This window comes from Vanessa atalanta, chromosome 30 (assembly GCF_905147765.1).
Source record: "Vanessa atalanta chromosome 30, ilVanAtal1.2, whole genome shotgun sequence".
NCBI classification, from domain to species: Eukaryota; Metazoa; Arthropoda; class Insecta; order Lepidoptera; family Nymphalidae; genus Vanessa; species Vanessa atalanta.
The window spans coordinates 4,349,106-4,368,650 of record NC_061900.1 but is presented as its reverse complement, the minus strand read 5'-3'; the positions used below and the strand labels follow the sequence as shown (position 1 = coordinate 4,368,650).

General features: G+C 40.4%; 1 protein-coding gene across 1 annotated transcript in view; it reads right to left on the bottom strand.

Annotated features, from left to right (window-relative positions):
* Window positions 1-3,982: 3,982 nt before the first annotated feature.
* The window catches only part of LOC125075260, a 40,865-nt gene continuing 25,302 nt past the window's right edge, over window positions 3,983-19,545 (bottom strand). The window contains exons 3-14 of the mRNA XM_047686957.1: window positions 18,614-18,781; window positions 18,086-18,199; window positions 17,561-17,714; window positions 14,947-15,092; window positions 13,787-13,880; window positions 13,114-13,211; window positions 12,353-12,532; window positions 11,810-11,917; window positions 10,799-10,969; window positions 10,065-10,175; window positions 9,692-9,793; window positions 3,983-8,349 (exon numbers count right to left, since the gene is read on the bottom strand). Coding sequence (XP_047542913.1) covers window positions 4,621-8,349; window positions 9,692-9,793; window positions 10,065-10,175; window positions 10,799-10,969; window positions 11,810-11,917; window positions 12,353-12,532; window positions 13,114-13,211; window positions 13,787-13,880; window positions 14,947-15,092; window positions 17,561-17,714; window positions 18,086-18,199; window positions 18,614-18,781 — 5,175 coding nt within the window. The 3' untranslated portion in view covers window positions 3,983-4,620. The remainder of the gene's footprint in view (window positions 8,350-9,691; window positions 9,794-10,064; window positions 10,176-10,798; window positions 10,970-11,809; window positions 11,918-12,352; window positions 12,533-13,113; window positions 13,212-13,786; window positions 13,881-14,946; window positions 15,093-17,560; window positions 17,715-18,085; window positions 18,200-18,613; window positions 18,782-19,545) is intronic.

Genomic DNA, 19,545 nt, shown 5'->3' with positions numbered 1-19,545 from the left:
AAAGTACCTTCGTTGCGTTTGTCTGAATACTATCTAAACTTAAAAACTACTGAACCGATAGATGTAGATTTAGCTGAATAATTCATTAAAGTTGTTTATAAACTGGCTAAAATATCGCGATGATGTTTGAAGATGGTTTTATCTGGTGATAGAGCTTTGTGCTTTTCGGTCTGGGTACCCAGTATTGTTGTGTTCCGGTTTGAATGGTGAGTGAGCCGGTGCAATTACAAGCATGAGAGATATAACGTCATAGTTCCCAAAGTCTACGCTATTGCCTATGGACGATGGTGCCGACTTATCATCAGCAGGCCCATTTGCACGTCCGACTACCTAAACCATAAAAAAGATAGCGGAAAATACTAAAACACAAATATATGTAAATTATTAGCATATTTTACATACATTGGCAGCCTGTAAATTTCCCAGCAGGCTAAGGCCTCCTCTCCATTTGGTGAGAATGTTTTGGAGCAAATTCCACCACGCTGCTCCAATGCGGGTTGGTGGATACACATGTGGCAGAATTTCGTTGAAATTAGACACATGCAGGTTCCCCACGATGTTTTCCTTCACCGCCGAACACGAGATGAATTATAAACACAAATTAAGCACATGAAAATTCAGTGGTGCGCCTGGGTTTGAACCCGAAATCATCGGTTAAGATGCACGTGTTCTAACTGGGCCATCTCGGCTCTATGTAAATGTATGTATGTAAATTATATACCGTTCAAATTATCAACGACTAACAATCAATGTATTTGTATATTTAAGACGAAGGCAAAGTTCCAAATCGCTACAGTTATTATCGAATACACTTTATCTAGTCGATCCGATAATACTTACATAGTTGAATTAATAGTTTCCCTTTAAACGACATTGTTCGATCAAAAATGCAAAATGCAACAGAAATTAATGAGGGAATTAAACTAAGTTTTAATTAGATTTTATAATCGTTAAATAGCGTGTCGTTGGCACAAACTTTTAATGAAGAAATTTGATTGAAACAGTTCTTATTTACAATACTTTTATTTAGTTTTTTTTTTTTGTTGTTTAGCATAAAAAAAAAAATCATCCGTGAATATCAATTTAAATCGTTGAATTTTGTTACGAACTCTAGTTATTAGTAAATGTCCCACTGCTGGGATAAAGGCCTCCTCTCCCTTCGAGGAGAAGGTTTGGAGCATATTCCACCACGCTGCTCCAATGCGGGTTGGCGTTGAACTCTAGTTATGTGTTGTATAATTATTAATCCAGGCAGGAGACATTACATACATATATAATTGTATTTAACTAACATGACTGTATTTTTAGATGTTAAAAGAAGTAACTACTGAGTTTCTTGCCGGTTCATCTAGATATAATCTACATTCGGAACCGGTGGTAGCTTTATATTAAATAGTTTGTTAAATCAAAAGTGCTTGTAAATGCCTACTCGAATAAAGTATATTTTGATTTTTGATTGAATTCTTAGATATGTTTAGTGACAATAATTTCTTTTTATTTCTACATTACCTGACATAGAACCAACTCTAACATCCCCTTCTGGGGTACTGTCAAATATTTATAGTAGCGGCACGCTATGATGGCCGTTTTGACGTTTGTCCGCTCATGAAGTTTCATATTTAATAAATAATTACATCGAAGGAACAAATTGTTGTTCTTTATTGTCGATAGTGACGTGCAGTTAGTCATAAAATTTATCGAATGTGATTTCTAAACTACAAATATTAGGGTAACGCGAAGATAACTTTTTTTTTTTTTGAGTAATCGTGTACGTCACACTCTCACACTCGACCTCGTAGTCGCGTGTTATATTTGTGTTGACAGTAAATATTTTATCTATTTTATAAATTATTTATTTTATTTTATTTATATATGTTTATTACGTTTATAAAGTTATTCATTCTAATTCCAATTTTTGATTTAAATTGATTTCGTTCGAATATATTACTTAAACTTATTTTATATTTTTTTATTAAACCGTTTTAATCAGATACTACTTGCAACAAAAACTTGAATTAAATTACTTGCAAAAAAACAAAGATTTGAATATATTATATCGATACTAAATTTACATTTCACATCACTTTTTTAATGTGTCAAAACGGCCATCGTATCTTGCCGCTAGAATAGTCGTCTTTGGACATAGACAATTTTACTACTTTTTTAATTATTACATTTCTAACAAATTAATGTAAAATTAAAGTAAATTTTCAACCACGAAAATCAGAGACCAGCCGAACTAAGCAAAGCTTATAAAAATGGGGTATTTCGTGTCATTGCAAATTTATTCAAAATCTAAATCAGATTTCGTCTATTCGTTAAATCGCCAAACTTGTTCTGAACTGCCCTGAAAATATTGCCATCTCTTTCTTATGTACTCGCTTTAATTCTGCGAGTTCCCACCGACAGTTTTCTCTCCTTTTCAATCAACAATTGTGAACGCAGTATGGATTATAAAAAATCCTTTTTTTAATTATTTATATTATTATAAGTAATTATAATCATAGCATTCGTTAGTAGAGCTGATCAGTGCCGGCGTTGGGAGGGCGCTAAATTTGGGAAGGCGCTGAGGTCTGGAGTCTCCGTGCCTCGCGTGCTGCATACCTTCAATACCCTACACAGATCGTTAGAGTCGGTCGTGAATCACTTCAATTACGCTCGCTACGTACGAAGAAAAAGGTCATCCGCGTTTTTTAAGAGCCGTATTTGAGTTTCCCAATCCGAACCTACTCAAATATAAAATGCAAGTCTAACCGTGGGGTCTATCCGCCCCTAGAACTGATCAATGATATATATGTTTTTTCGTATATTTTTACCACATCCAGTATCTTGTTCATTCGCTTACGGATCTGTCTGTCTGTTAGGCCTTCACGGCCAAACAATTGAAGCCTAATTGATATGAAAAAAGCTTGAACCCCAAGAAAGGACATAGGCTAACACCACGACGTCAGAGAAAAGCCGCGAGCGACGACCAGTACCCGATACATTTAGTTGGCAAAAAACTAAAGTAACCGTCATGAGAAGCTATAAATTTTGTAAACAAGTGTTCAGGAGTTCACAACATTTGGACCAACAAAAAAAATGAATTTGTTTAAGATTTAATAAATTATTAAGTAACAAATATTAATTAACATATATTATTTAAGAATAATTATTCGTCAGATTCATAAGTAAAATTAACAATAACAACCAGATCCGCGATACCTATATGCAAAGCAATGAAACAAACTCGTACGCATTCGAAACTCGAATGACGCGTTTATTTCAAAATGGCGTCCCGATAGTTTAGTCCCTGCGACGGACGCGTTCCGGTACCAAAAAACACAAACGATAGCGCTTTGCGTCGTTAAAATATGATCACTTAAATTTTACTTCCAATATTCCGATAATAGTTTCATCGACGTCCAAAATGTCATTTTATCGCAAATCCATAGTGAATACCATAGATTAATCGAGCTCTCGACCAATGACGTCGCGTCAATTTGCTGTCAAATGTTGGTTATTTGGCTATTCTCCTCTCATAGTTGGAATAGAGTAGATTTATAAAAGATTCAATCCTGTATATAATGATTTGATCGTATGTTATAATATAAAAAAAATTGTCTTTTAGTCCATATACAAAACAAATATTCTTTAGTCAAGTAGACTCATAAAAGCACTTTTGAATCGTCATGTTCGTGTTGGATTGAATGTAAAGCCACCGATTCGGAAAGTAGGTTTTACCGAGAGCCGGCAAGAAACTCAGTAGTTAGTTTGCCACCATTTTAATCACAGAGTATGTCAGTGAACAACAATTAATTTTATACATTCTGCCAAGAAGTCCACGCTTTTTTATCTTTAATATAAACTTGTATCGAGTAATATGCCTTATTTATCAAAGCTTTTTTTAATATGAGCTTTAAATATCAAAGTTGAAAAAGTTTGGTATCATTATAAAAAGAAATAAATAATAATTCTGTAAGTACATACTTTATTCGTCTATTTAAATAAAACTGTGACAATTAATGAGAATTCATCTGAAACGTCCTAATTTTTTTATTCTACGTTTTTTTTTTTACAATTAAACTTTTCTTTCTAAGAGAATAAACATCGATACATCAATTTGATATATCGATTATCGACAATCGATAAATATAATCAACGAGTTACATCCGTAATGTATAAAAGCCGCGAATTAAATATGGCGACGAAATTTTTTGTTTTTTTTGTTTTTTTTAATTCGCAAAGCCTAGCCTTCTATACGGACGATCATTCAAATTGCACGAATTACATTAAACGTTGCCATAATTTAAGTAAAAAATTCAATCGAATATTTTTTTATAAATTTAAAAAATTCTTTTTCGAATTATACTCTAATATGTAACATATATTTAAAAAAAAAAAAAATTCAATCTCGCCAAGTTCAATAACCGTCTGTACGTAAGATACGCGAAATATTCTCTTTATCGTATAAAATTCTGAAGATATATTGATATATGTACACTATATATTACAACGTTATAAATAAATATTACTCAGGCGTGAAATAATACTACAGAGACAATGAATTGATCGCTCCCCGAGCCGTTTATACCCGTATGCGACAAAAACGCCGCCAGAATCGTTTACGAAGACACTAGTTCATCTATTTTGACGTTTCTCACAATCTTCGACGCATCTGCAATCTTCCGTGATTGAATCGAGAGACATTAAACTCTCCTGGGATGTCCTCAGGCACGCTTTGCATCTCGAATCGAAGGATGTGCCGCTTTGGGAGTTCGCGTCTTCGGATACCGACTCGAGTGACCTCAGACTTTCCACTGATGTCAGTTTGTAGGACCTCCGGAACTCTGCTATTTCCTCTTCAGTCATGTTCAGTGCTAAAAGTGAGTCTCTAGCCATTTTACCCAGCGAGGATACTTTTTTCTTCTTCTTACTCAGAATTGAATCCATTTTGATCAATGGGCACGGCTTGTTTAAGCTCTCTGGTAACGATTTTGGACTGGAACCGCTTCTACTCCTCAACTTCGACTTCCGTTCCGGTATATCTCTCGGCGTCGTACTTTCGGGCACTTTAAACGCAATACTCTTCAACTTCGGACTGTCTTTCTCTTCCAAGACGGGTCGTTTCGTCAAATCTTCGAGGGAATTCGACTTTTTAATTTTAGCCCTTTCGGGGATTATCGGCGAACTCCTTCGTCCTTTAATTTCGACTGTAAATATTTCCGGTATTTCGACGGCTTCATCGATCACCAATTCCGGTGATAGATCCAACATTTCCTTGATTTCAGCGTCCCTCAACTCTTGCGCGAGCGATCCTTGCGGGGACTTTTCCGCTGGCGTCGTTTCGAACTCTCTGTTTTCGAACATTAAATAAGACAGTGCGTCCTTCCCTAAATCGACGTTGCACAGCTCTTGCTTTTGTTCGTCGATTTTTTTCTCAACTTCCACAACCCTATCGTCTACCTTCGCGTCGTCGATATACGCCAACTGTATTAAATCGTCTGCTGCCACGTCACTGGTTTCGTCAATTGTCGCGATCGGCGCTAAGTCACTTTGAACTTTAACACCTTCGGCTTTAATTTCAGTCTTCTCTTGCAATGGATTCGTGACTTCCCAAACAGCGTTCACTACTGGCTTGCTCTTCACTTGACGATCCGTGAGCTCCATTGCTATTGCTCTGGTGGTTATACTCGAAGTCAATGTATTTTCGGGGCTTATATTTTCTTTGATACCTCGTATCACTTTGCTGGGTAGTTTATCGACCGGCTGACCCGTTTCCGGGCTGGTCTGTTTCTCCAAAGAATTTTCAGAACCGGATGATTTTAGGACCGATGCGAACGATCGCGGTCTAACATCCGTTTTTTCATCATCTAACTTAACTAACGTAGCTTCGCTACACGCACCGGTTTCCGGCCGATCACCGGACCGGTTCTCGTATACGTTATTCAAGTCGTTGGGCTCATTGAGATCTATTTTATCACACGCCGGTTGATCCGTGCTTGCGTCTATACATTTATCGCTTAAAGCTAAACATTTTTGTACTAAATTGTCATCGGTGGTTATTTCGGTAACTCTGGTCTCCCCGGTGGAGGGGAACGTCTGGAACTCGCTTAAAGTGTTGTCCGTGTCGGTGGATGGCGTTTTGCTGTCGAGTTTTCTTGAAAATGATTCGTCAACGAATGATACTTGGACTCGCTCGGACAGAGTAGAATCTGTTGCCTCTGAGAGGCTGTCTGTGTCGTCTTTGTCGTTTTTCTCAGTCACACTACCCCAGGACCAGAACGAACTCGTTAAAGATGAGTCTTTCCTAGGGGGCGTGCTCGATGTGGACTTCTTTTCGTCGTCGCTGTTCCTCGAGAACAAACTGCTCGGATGTTGGAACAGACTTAGTAGTTTTTCCAAATTACTCGGCAATTTGTATTCGATTCTCTCCTCTGGTTTTGGTAAATGGAAGCTAGCGGATGGCGCCACCCACGATATCTTTCTCATTCTCTCCAAACCCTTAGACTTCAACGCCGGAACGTCCAATAAACTGGAAGTCCTCTTCGGAGACGTCAGGGTCTCCTGCCCGTCTTTTTTGACGGAATCCTTTAAACTCGAACTACAGGTTAACGTGCCTTCGTTCGACGAACTATCCTCTTTCGTGTCCGAGGGATTCTGTAAAGAATACTCTATTCCAGAATCCGCTGACGTTAGCATAACTTTCTCTTGCCTCGCTGAATCAACAGAACTAACACTCGCCTCCAGGCTCGATAGCGAGCCGTGAATTTTCTTCGTATTAAATATAATCGGCGAGACACTTTCATTCGAACTTATCGATATATTTAAGTTAACTGGTGTCACATCACTGGTTGACTCGACACTGCTCTCCGTCGACATCATACGGACGCAATCGTCCCTAGCTACTTTGATACGGCTCTCGGTATTAAGGCTTTCGACGGAACTTCCAGATATCTCTAAAGACGAACTGCTGTCGCAGAAGGCACTGACCGGTTTCCTCATCAATCTAGACACTTCTAGATCCGGACTGTCTAAGCTAGACTCACTTTTATTCTTCTTTAAAACTACGCTTTCTCTATTAAGAGCAGGTACAATGTTATCAACTATTACTATATCAGTATTTTTTCTACTTATCAACGACAGATCCTTCATTTCCTGTACAATGTCATCTATACCTTGATTTATTGCCGCTATTTGTTTAATGGCTAGTCCCTTATTATCTATTTTATTTACATTTTGGTCGCGATGTACTTTGGTTCTATCCTCGTTCACTGTAACAGATGTTTCCATTTTGACATTATCACTCAAATCTACACTAGTTTTAACTATATTTGTCTCCGTCTCTAACGTTTTATCATCACCAATATTGTCTACGGTCTCAGTATGAGACATTACGTTTTTATAACCGTATTTATCACTTTTAACGTCGCTCGAGTCTTTAACGTCACTAATTTTAACTAAGTTTAATTGTTTAACACTATTGCTAAAATCACCGCTGTCTTTTAAAACTCTTTCGTTGTTCAACGAATCTATATTTTTAATAACGTTCGCATCACTAAGATGTTTAACATCACTAGCTTCACTTGTCACAATATCACTTTGCTTGGAAACTGAACTTAATATTGTTTCCGGTTTGATTTTAATAATTTTAGGTATATTTACGGCTTCTGGACCTAAGGTAGGTTCTTTATCACTCAATATGGGTGCAATTATCACAGATTCGGGCATATTCAAAGGTTTCTTTTCTGTTTCATTCTTAACGTGATCAGTTTCCAAATTTTCACTAATAACTACATTTTCAATCTTGATTTCGTCAATTTCGTCCTTCATTTCAGGAACGCCTTTAATATCATCCCCCATTTTACCGACTTCATCAATTCCAACTTCAACATTGAAGTCTGTCCTGATTTCTTTCGTTTGTGTAACAAAAGAACGATTTTCCGTATTCGGTACGATAACTGTTATACTAACATTACATTCCGGTTTTACTTCTGGTTTTGGTTTAAAAATTGGTTCAAGACTACTTTTGATATCTTCTTTAGAAACTCTATTTACATCAGGAATAGATTTTTCGTTACTATTTATCGCTCTTGTAGGATCATTTGTATGTTTTGATGTAATTTTAACGATTTTATCATTAGAATTGTCTTCCTTTTTCTCATCATCACTGGATAGAAATCTATCGAATTTAACATCACCGGGTAGCTCGGGCGCCGGCGACGATGACGGGGACGGCGACGGTGACGGCGATGGCGAGGTCGGTGGTAAAGTCGGATTATAAATTGTATCGTAATTTCTCGTCACAGAGAATCTTGACGGGGATTTCCTTGGCGCTTGATGAATTTGTATCTGCGGTGGTTCGGCAACCTGTGAAAGAAATCGTTTTTTCCTCATTAGTATCCATGAAAGAGAGAACAGTTAAATTAATAATTGATGCTAGGACTATGGGCAAGTATCTCTATGTAGATACCACCTTTGATTTTACCATTGGTATACAGTATGATACGCACATCAATGAGGCCCTATACTCCTAAACTAGGAGACGCCGTATGTATGACTTTTTGGTGACTTCCGAATCAGGGCTTACATTTGTCGGTATCAGATATTCTACCGCCAAACAACAGTACTCAGTATTGTTGGTTCCCGTTTGAAGGGTGAGTGAGCCGGTTACCATCGGTGACCATCAGATGGCCCATATGCTCGTCCGCCAACCAATGCCATAAAAAAAAAGGTGGCCCATGGGCTCGTCCGCAAAACTATACCATAAAATAAAAAATAATAAATCTACCGTAACAGAGCGATACATAGAATTATTATGTTTTGGTTTGAAGATTAAGTGTAAAGTAAATCTTAGTTGCCGAGGTTGGTTTTTTAGCATTAGCAGCCCGTAAATGTCCCACTGCTGGGATAAAGGCCTCCTCTCCCTTTGAGGAGAAGGTTTGGAGCATATTCCACCACGCTGCTCCAATGCGGGGGAATACACATGTGGCAGAATTTCGTTGAAATTAGACACATGCAGGTTTCCTCACGATGTTTTCCTTCATCGCCGAGCACGAGATGAATTATAAACACAAATTAAGCACATGAAAATTCAGTGGTGCCTGCCTGGGTTTGAACCCGAAATCATCGGTTAAGATGCACGCGTTCTAACCACTGGGCCATCTCGGCGGCGGTTGGTTTTTATTACACTTTAATTAGACGTAAGGCCCCTAGCACAGCGTAATATAAACGCGCGTATAGGCGCTTCAAACGAGATTTGAAAGCAACCTTGTAAATTAAGCACATTGCGAGCGTTCGGAAAACGTGCGGTTACTGCGCGTATACGAACAAATACACTGATACAGATGCTTTGTAGTCTCGTAACTTCCACGTTTTGGTCATAAACTCATCGTCAGTTGTACAATGGCGTGAGCGCACGCCCCTCCCCCTCCTCTGGCCATTAGTACGGCCATCAAACGCGATACAAACGCACTTCACACGCACGTTTATATCGCGTTTTATGCGCGTTCGAATCTACAAAAACGCAAAAATAAGCATCTACGTCATTGAAACGCGCGTCGTCTGCCTATTTAAATACGCCATGTCCCTAGCACATGGAATAGCCTAAGGAATGCTTAATGTCTTCGAGTGATTATCGTTTACCATCAGATAGCCAATTTTCCAGTCAGCTTACAAATTTTATACAAATAAAAATGATAATGAATCACACCTGTACAACTTTAAATCTAGACGGTGTCGAACAAAATCCGCTCTTCGTTGGAGTGTTCGGACTGGGACTGTGAGTCACTCTGTCCGGGGTCACCGGTATCACCTGAAAGTATACAAAAATATTTTTAAATTAAAAAAAATAAAAATACGCGTGCGTCTCGGGACGCCCGATAGAAATACGGCTGGAGTGAGAGAGGAGGAGCCTGCCCACCGCTGCGTATGCGTAAGAGAGAAAGGGAAGGCGGACGTGGCGTAACATAACGCGTTACATAACGAAGCGGTAATAAGAAGTTATCACTTTATAAAATCGACTTCGATAGCTCACTGCGATATAGCAGCAATCGGATATTTAATCGGGCCACCGCAGCACTCACCGAGAAGCGCGAGTGCGCCGGCGCGGGCACGGGGCTGCCGGCGGGGGAGGGCGCGGGGGAGGGCGCGGGCGAGCGCAGGCGACTGCGGCCGCCCTCCTCGCACACCGCGCTCTGGAACGTGCACACGCGACACTCAATTTACATTTACTTTACATACATATATAATTGTATTTAACTAACATAACTGTATTTTTAGATGTTGAAAAAGAGTAGCTACTGAGTCTCTTGCCGGTTCGTCTAGGTAGAATCTACATTCCGAACCGGTGGTAGCTTCACTTAATATAGTTTGTTAAATGACGATTCAAAAGTGCTCGTAAGAGCCTACTTGAATAAAGTATATTTTGATTTTGTTTTTTTTTTTTATTTCTGTTGGACAATTTTGTTATTACAGACAGTTCTTATCGGGTATCTTGAAGTCAAATTAAAGTGGTAAAGTAATTTAATTATAAAAATACATATATGTCAGCGCAAATAATAAAAAGACGCTGATTTGAGGCAAAGTGCTTAGTTGGCCGGCAGATGGCGTGGCAGTTCGCACTAACGGAACGTCGGGGCCAGCGCAGAGTCGGGAGACACAGTTCTCGGTCGAAAAGCGTTGGGTGCACTCGCATTCCTCCGACATCGCAGCGATTCGCAACAAAACATATATATATATGTTTTGTTGCGAATCGCTGCGAACGTGTACATCTGAGGTTCGCTTATCTCGAGTCCCCCTGCCGTCGGGATGCACGCACCTTGGGCACGGGAGCGGTGTGGCACGTCAAGCTGATCTTCCTGAGCAGCCTGTCGGGCGCCGTGTTCGCGGACTCGTTCCTGCGACATATCGCCCGGATGTCGCCCAGCAGTCGCGCCATCGTCGCCGCCTCGGTACACGACTGCGCGTTCACCGACGACGGATTCGCTTCCTATTGTATAGAAAATAATTACTATTACGACAAATATCATATCCAAGTCGGGTTTTCATAAGATGACAGGCACAGGGTAACTCTAACTAACTCTTTTGTGAGGCAATGTATACGATTCAACAAAAGTATCCCAAAAAACGTTTAAAAAGTATTCAATGAACGAATGAGACGATCGTCTCCAGGCTGTTTCAAATAACGAAAATACATTTATTATTATTACTGGAAATCCATAGTTATAAAAAAAAATCCAGCTGAGTTTCTCTTGTCCGGATCTTCTCAGGTCCGAGGTGTTAATTTCCTAACCTAAAGTAAGTACTTCTATGTTAAAAAAAATTGACTTTAACTTCGATTACTTATTATACTCTAGTATTATGATAACATTATCTAGATATTAAATTTTTTTGAACCACATGTGATTTTACTTTTTTTCAAATAATTTTGTCAAAGTATTATTAACCTTGACTTAAATAATAGTTCAGAATTATTATATTATTATTTTGGTTCATACTTTGACGCGGAATTATAACGCAGCTCCGTACACAACCACGCTGAACGAATGGCGAAGCTATACTAAACTCAGGTGTACGGATTGCAGTTAAGTACAATTCAACAGAGTTCGTATCTAGTTATCTATTATTAGTGTGCTTAGTACTTAAATATCAATGTAATCCGTATAAATTAACAAGTAACGTCTCGCTTCGACGTCTATTGGCCGACGCTATCGCCGGCTTATCTTAGTACCAAAAAGTCGTATTCCAGTCTGATGACGTCGTCGTCAGTACGGAACGGAATCATCCCGGGCCGATGACGTCAATTACAAAGTTGTCTTCTATCACTCACAGGCGGATCGTCCAAGTCGATCTGTGTCAGCGTTGTATTTTCCTTCAAGGCGCTCAGGATCGCCTCCAGCCCCGTTATGCTGAACTTATTCTCGCGTAGATCGAGTCTCTGGAAAGCGCATATTTTTCAATTAATCATAAAATAAAGGTGCAACTTTGTTCCAAGTGCTTAATTGATTTAAGAGATTATTAATTTTTAAGTTGAATGCTGAGAGAGCCGAGATGGCTCAATGTTTAGAACGCGTGCCTCTCAACCGATGATTGCGGTTTCATAACCAGGCAAGCACCACTGAATTTTTATGTTATAATGCAAACGAGCAGGAGGCTCACCTAATGGAAAGTGATTACCATTAATTGTCCTTAATTTGTGTTTACAATTCATCCCGAGCTCGGCGGTGAAGGAAAACATCGCGAGGAGAGTTTGCACGGGTCCAATTTCAACGATATTCTGTCACACGATATCCACCGACCCGCACTGGAGCCGCGTGGGGGATACGCTCCGAACCCTCGCCTCAAAGGGAGAGGAGGCCTCCACCAGACATACCTGCAGCGCGGAGTGCGCGCGCACGAGCGCGGCCACGCTGCGCGCGTCGGGCGCCAGGCGCGCGGCCTGCAGGCCCAGCGACACGAGCGGCGCGGCGCGCTCGGCCGCCAGCGCGCGCACGCCGTCGGCGCCCAGCGCGTTGCGGCCCACGTTCAGCACGCACAGCGACTGCGACGTGCGCTGCGGGGGGAGGGGCGTGTTTCAGCTATTAGATGGTTCTATTCATAGACAATCATGTATATAATTAATTTGACAAAAAAAAAAAGACCCGCTGAGTTTCTTTCGCCGGTTCCGGTGGTAGTGTTTAATTTGACCATCAGTAAGTAACTGTAACGCTTCTATATTGAATAAAGGAATTTGAGTTTGAGTTTTGAGTTCGCTGCTCATACCAGAAGATGCTACGAGTTTCGAAGGATCGATAGGAGGATTTAATATACATAATATTAACTATCAGTCCCGGCTTCGCCCGGATACAATTAGGATCACATCCAGCGCGATATCAACAAAACATAAATTTATAATATGTAGTGATCTTTACGCTTCGCGGTTTCAAATTTAGACTATTAACGTGACAAGCGTGAATTTCTTGTTCTTTACCGACATACTCTGTAATTAAAATGGTGAAATAGAGTATCTGCTGAGTTTCTTGCCGGTTCTCATCGGTAGAATCTACTTCCCGAAACGTTGTTAGCTTTACATTTAATTCAAGTACTCTTATAAGAACTCGTATAAAGAATATTTTGTATAGTGATGGTACTTACCAATATTTTAGCCAAGTGTTGAGCACAGTTCCTCGTCAGCTGATTGTTCCAGAGCACGAGGAACGCCAGGCCGCGTGACTCGTACCCACCGGCTGAAACTAAATTCATACACATTTTTAAATAAATATAATTTCAATACTAAATACAATCAGATAAAATGTTTTTGCTGACCATACTTGACATTAGCACTTATTAATACTTTTTTTTAATTCACTTACTTTTAATTAATTCACAGTAGAGCTACACACAGTTCGGAATGTAGATTCTACTGAGAACCGACACGAAACTCAGTAGCTACGAAAAACATATTAATTGATAGCCTATTCCAATGGAAGTAGGAAAAAAGATAAACAAACCTTAAATTTACGTATATCACGCATTTCACTAATAACTCAGCTATAAACACTACTAAGAGTTTACGATTAATATATCTTTATTTATAATACAACACTATTACACTTAACTACTTATATCCACTTTAATTTTACTTCCAAAGTTCCGATAACAGTTTCGTCGACGTTCAAACGCCAATCGCCAATCCACAGTGAATATCACAGATTAATCGAGCTCTCGACCAATGACGTCGCGTCAATTTGCTGTCAAATGTTGTTTATTTGGCTTTTCTCCTCTTATGGTTGGAATAGAGTATACGCATATTAAAATTGTAACTCACTTCGACCGTAGAGCGGCGAGATCGTCGAAGGCGAGGGCGGTGAATGAGCCGACTGAGCTTCCAACGCGCTCGCTATGTGCGCTAAACCCGCATCCTGAAAAAAAAAACAAGATACAGCTATTATTATTATTATTATTTTGTTTCGTTTAATTTATACAGTTAGACGGATTTGGTAATAACTCATCTCGTGGTAAGTGACGTATACATCAATACTGTAATTTCGCTAGCCATAAATGTATCGTACATCAATGTCATATTGTCGACGCTGGTGATAGAATATCTAATGATGCTTGAAGCCCTGATGAACTGCACGAAGCCCTACCACCAACTGATACTACATGCAACTTAACAAAAGTTTCGTTAATACATATACTTGGTGGTTGAGCTTTGTGTAAGCTCGTCTGGGTAGCTACCAGACACTCATCAGTTATCCTATCGCCAAACAGCAGTACTCAGTATTGTTGTGTTCCGGTTTGAAGGGTGAGTGAGCCAGTGTAACTACAGGCACAAGGGTCATAACATCTTGTGTCCGAAGTTGGTGGCGCATTGGCGATGTAAGGATATTCTATTATATTTCTTACAGCGCCATTGTCTACGGGCGGTGGTGGCCATTTAACATCAGGTGGGCCAACCTATGCCATAAAAAAAATACCGTCGAAAAGTTCTGAGTAGCAGTCGTGGAAGTTGGAAGTCACAAGGTAAAGCGCGAAAGCCGCGATTAAATTATTTCCGGTCTGGTCGAATTTGAAATCCCATTAGATAGTAACAGTCAGGCCATAGAAGAACCTGTGTTTGCACGCACACACACACACACACCTGTGCACTATAATAAACCCAACGTAGTCCAACATCGTCGATACGTCATCGACTTCACATCGTCACATCCAGACACCGGGTTGTCACTGAGAACTATTCGATAGAAAACCCAGTCACTATAAATCGGCCTGACTTTGGTTTTGGGCCTAGGACCTTGAGATCTGTGGCCTTGTACCTAGGCAGTCAAGACTATGCGTATTTATTTTTATCTATCTACCTACCTACCTATTTATTTATTCATTATGTTTGCTAGCGATTTCTCGTTCATACATAAATATACAATACTATTAATACACATCCACAGATTAAGTAACACCGACGGCGGTTACCATCGGCTCGCCCACCTGTATCTGGTTGTTGGAGAGGTCGAGCAAGTGTATCCGCGTGTTGTAGCGCAGCAGCGTGGCCACCTGCGCCGCGTCGGCCGCCGCCAGCCCGTTGTCGCCGAGCCGCAGCTCGCGCACCGACGTGTTCGTCTTCAGCGCCAGCACTGCGGCGCGGGCACGTTTGTCGTCAATATGAGTACCAAGCTTACCATTCGAGGAGGCTTTTATTGGGTCGGAGGGAAAGTTCTGTCGTATTTTAAGCAGTTCTTTATAAACCTTACTGCAAACCGGGAACGTCATCAGAAACAGTTCCAAAATCAAATATCCATCAAGGAAAAGTACTGAAAAGTTGTATTTTTGGTGGGATAGGAAAGGTCGAGTGTATTACGAGTTGCTGAAACGGGGAGAAACTAACAATGCGGTTCTGTAATGATGCAGCTATCAGATAGAAAAGGCCAGTATTAGCGTCCAGAAAAGGATGGAGAGTCCTTAGTCACCCACCGTATTCGGCTAACATTGCACCGTCTGATAATGACCTGTTCAGACATTTGCAAAATTATCCAACGGGAAAAAAATTAAACTCTATCAAAAGTGTTTCTAATGCATTTTGCATTAACAGACTGTAAATTTCCCACTGCTGGGCTAATGCCTCCTCTCATTTTTTAGAAGATTTGGAGCACATTCCACCATGCGGGTTGGTGGATACACATGTGGCAGAATTTCGTTGAAATTAAACACGTGCAGGTTTCCTCACGATGTTTTCCTTCGCCGAGCACTAATTATAAACACAAATCAAGCACATGATAATTCAGTGGTGCCTGCTTGTTCTAACCACGGAGACAATCTCCTTTCTGATACAATTGTTGACTATTTAAACTCGAAGAGCGAGAACTTCTACAAAACAGGAATTCACAGGTCACCCGAAAGATGGCAACAAGTCGTAACAAGCAACGGAGCATAAATTAAATATTAAACACATAATTTTATGAAATGAAAGTTTGAAAGTGGCACCGGTAACCGAGAAGCTATCTGGAAACCGGCTGTCTTGGTATGTGCATGTTATGCGGAGGAATGAGGACCATGTTGTGAGAAAGGTTTTGAGTATGGATGTGGATGGATATAGAGGTAGGGGACGACCCAAGAAACGATGGATGGATTGTGTGAAAGACGATATGGTTAGAAAGAATGTTACTTGTGAGATGACGTCTGACAGAGAAGTATGGAAGAAGAGGACATACTGCGCCGACCCCAAGTAAAATTGGGATAAGGGCAGGAGGATGATGATGATAATTTTATGAAATGAATTCCAATATTTTCTTTGAAATACGACAGAAATTTCCCTCCAACCCGTCACAAGAGCTTTAAAATCGTCTCCTAACAAACTATATCAAGTGAGGCGAGTCTATGTGACTCTCAACTAAAGCAATATTGAAATAATTCTAGAGTCGATTCGAGATTGACGCGGACGGAATTGTACTTGCATTAAAATTTCCATAAATTTAGAGATTTTTTTTAGGGACAATAGGCTATTTGACAATGCGATAAATAAAGTGTCAATTATTGTAATCAGTATATATTATGAGTTTAAAAATGGTTATTTATTAACGAAAGTTGAATGAAAACGCTTTTTTTTAAACGTTTTAAAACAAAACGCCCCTGATTGGTCGGGTTTATGATGACGTCACTTGCTCGTTAACCTCGTTTGCCTACTGTATGTGGATTACACGTGCCAGAGATAACAATACAGGCAAGTGACGTCACCGATCCCATTGCAGCGCCATACTGTCAAATTTCGCGCGCTATTTAAATATGGAATTTTTATTTTGATATTTTTCAGCAAATATGTACTAGAACTAAAAAAAAAAACAATATAAAATTGATTTTAAAAACCAGTCAAATAGCCTATTGAGTTTTAATTCGGTTTCCCCATTGCGAAAATCCAGGCTATCCAAGGACTCCGATTGGCCGAACCAAGAGTTGGTTTAATAAAACATGAATACTGATCGACCTCGTTAACCAACCAGCGCATTCGTCAATTCCGTAAAGTCAATATCAGCCAATCGAAGCTCATGAAGTCACTTATCTTGGGTAAAATCGCCAACGATTGCCAAATTTATCATGCCTTTGGTGAGGTACAGAGCAAATGGACCATATCATGGTAAGTTCACAAATACCCATTGAATTCGACGTAAAAATGCAACCATTCCTTACATCCTCGGGAACTAAGATGTTATGTCCCTCGTGCCTGTAGTTAAACTTTTCTTAGATTTCGACCATCTGGTCCTTTGCGATCGTCCGAAAAGGATTCTTGGAGTGGTATTATTTGTCCAATAATAAACTCGGAAAGATGAGATTCTAAATTTGGTCGTATTTTTTTGGAACGAAGTTTTCGTGCGCGACTTACACTAGAGCGAACTGGCAAAAATCGTTCAAAATGCATTGTAGTTCCTCTAGTCGTGACGTCACAACGTGTCTACTTTATATCTCTTTCTTTATCTCTCCGTCTCTTTCTATTGAATATGATTTTACATAATTTATTAAAGCGGATTTCGTTAATTTTACGTTTTTTTTACGCGGAATTTTTATATATTCTCAAATGTCGGTAATTTATTTGATTGGGGGGTGCACTCACCGAGCGCCAGCAGCGGCTCGCCGGCCAGCGCGGCGGCCTGCAGCGCCAGCGCCCGCAGCGCGCAGGCGGCGGGGCGCAGCGCGCGCGCCAGCACGGGCGCGTGCCCCGCCTCCAGCCGCGCGCCGCACACCGCCAGCTCCGCCAGCTCCGCGCTCTGCGCACACGCACACGCGTTACGTCCCCTGTGCCGGTGCCTACACTCGCTCACTCACCCTCGTTTGGCGGTTGAATATCTGATGAGTGGGTGGTGGCATCGGATAATCGTGTTTCGATATATCGAACGCATGCCCACTAAAATATATCAGCCAATTCAATAAATTACAACACCAATTCATCATCGACCTTGGCAACTGAGATGATATGTCCCTTGTGCCAGTTAGCATAACACAGTCACCCTTCAAACCGGAACACATCAGCTGTAAGTATTGCTGCTCTGCGGTAGGATATGTAATGATTCATACCCAGATGAACTTGCCCAAAGCTCATTTCATTTCTGAGCACTTGGAAAACTTGTCATCCAATTACCTTCTTGATCATTCGCGAGGCAGCCTGCCAGCCTCGTATCCCGAACTGCCTCGGTCCGTATATACCTAATGACGACGTACTCTCGTAATACTCGATCATATCGAACAATGCCTCCTGAAAATAAATAATACACCATTTTAAAAAGAAGTAACAGCATATTCGTACCCCACAGCTGGGCTTAGTAAGGAAATCCATCTGATAGGGGGTGGTGGGAACGAATAAAATCGAATGCCTTTCGAAATTCGAAAGAAACTTCCTACCAGGTTTTGTTATGGGAGGGTAAGCCGCTTCGTTACGTAACGCGTTACCGGGCCAATCTAGTCAGAAAGCGAAGCCAGGTAGACTGGCGCCGTATCGCGTTACGTAACGAAGCAGTTTACCCTCCCATAAGAAGTTATCACTTCGAAATTCCTTTTCTAAAACAATGCAACTTTATAAATTAAAAACATTCTTTATAACCCGGAAAAGAGTTACACAATGTTTGATAAACACTGTCCAATACGTCATCAAGCTAATATATATACTAACCGCTCCTTCATCGTCAATATCAGTGTGGTCTAGCTCCAGCTTCCGGAACTGCACCTTCCTCAACAAAGCCTCGAGGGCGTCCGTCGGCGCCGAGCCGAGCAGCGAGCAGTCGCTGAGAACGAGACGGGGAGCCCGTGTTGTACCACCGATCGTATTTTCTGGTAGTTCCTGGAATCGAAACAGAATAATATCAGCCTATTAATGTCGTTTGCCCACATCCGACATCTAGATCAATCTCTTTCTCACGAGAAGGTTCGGCGTATGTTCTACCACGATGCTCTAAAGCGGATTGGTGGAAACTTTGGTGGCGGCAGACTTACATTCGACAAATGAGGGTTATCTCGCCTTCAACGATCAAAATGAGATAAATAATAAACACTAATAAAAATGTTTTTTGTACCCAAGTTTTATTACATAAAAATCATTATGACCCCTCCAGGCGACCCTTCCCTCTCTGTCACTCTCTTTCCTTTGTCTCTATCTATTATATATATATGGTTTATAGAACATAAATTAAACTTCAACACGTACAGCATCTAAATTTCCCACAGTTGAGCTCAAAGTCAAAGTCAAAGTCAAAAATCTTTATTCAATATAGAAGTGTATACACTTGCTTATTGATTGTCAAAAATCTACCACCGGTTCGGAATTTAGCACCTCGGACCTGAGAAGAACCGGCGAAAGAAACTCAGCGGGATATATTTTTTTTTTTACCATTTTGCATGTACAATGATAATTTTAATTATAAATAGCTAAAGCCTTCTCTCCGTTTTGAGGAGAAGGTTAGGAGCGTATTCCACCACGCAGCTCTAGTGCGGTTTGGAACGTGATAACTCAAAAATTTCCACCAGCGTCCTTTGTGGTCATTGTTTTTCAGTTGCTTTAAAATAAGTTCCTACTTGTTATACATTTTTGGAGAGCTAAGAAAACGA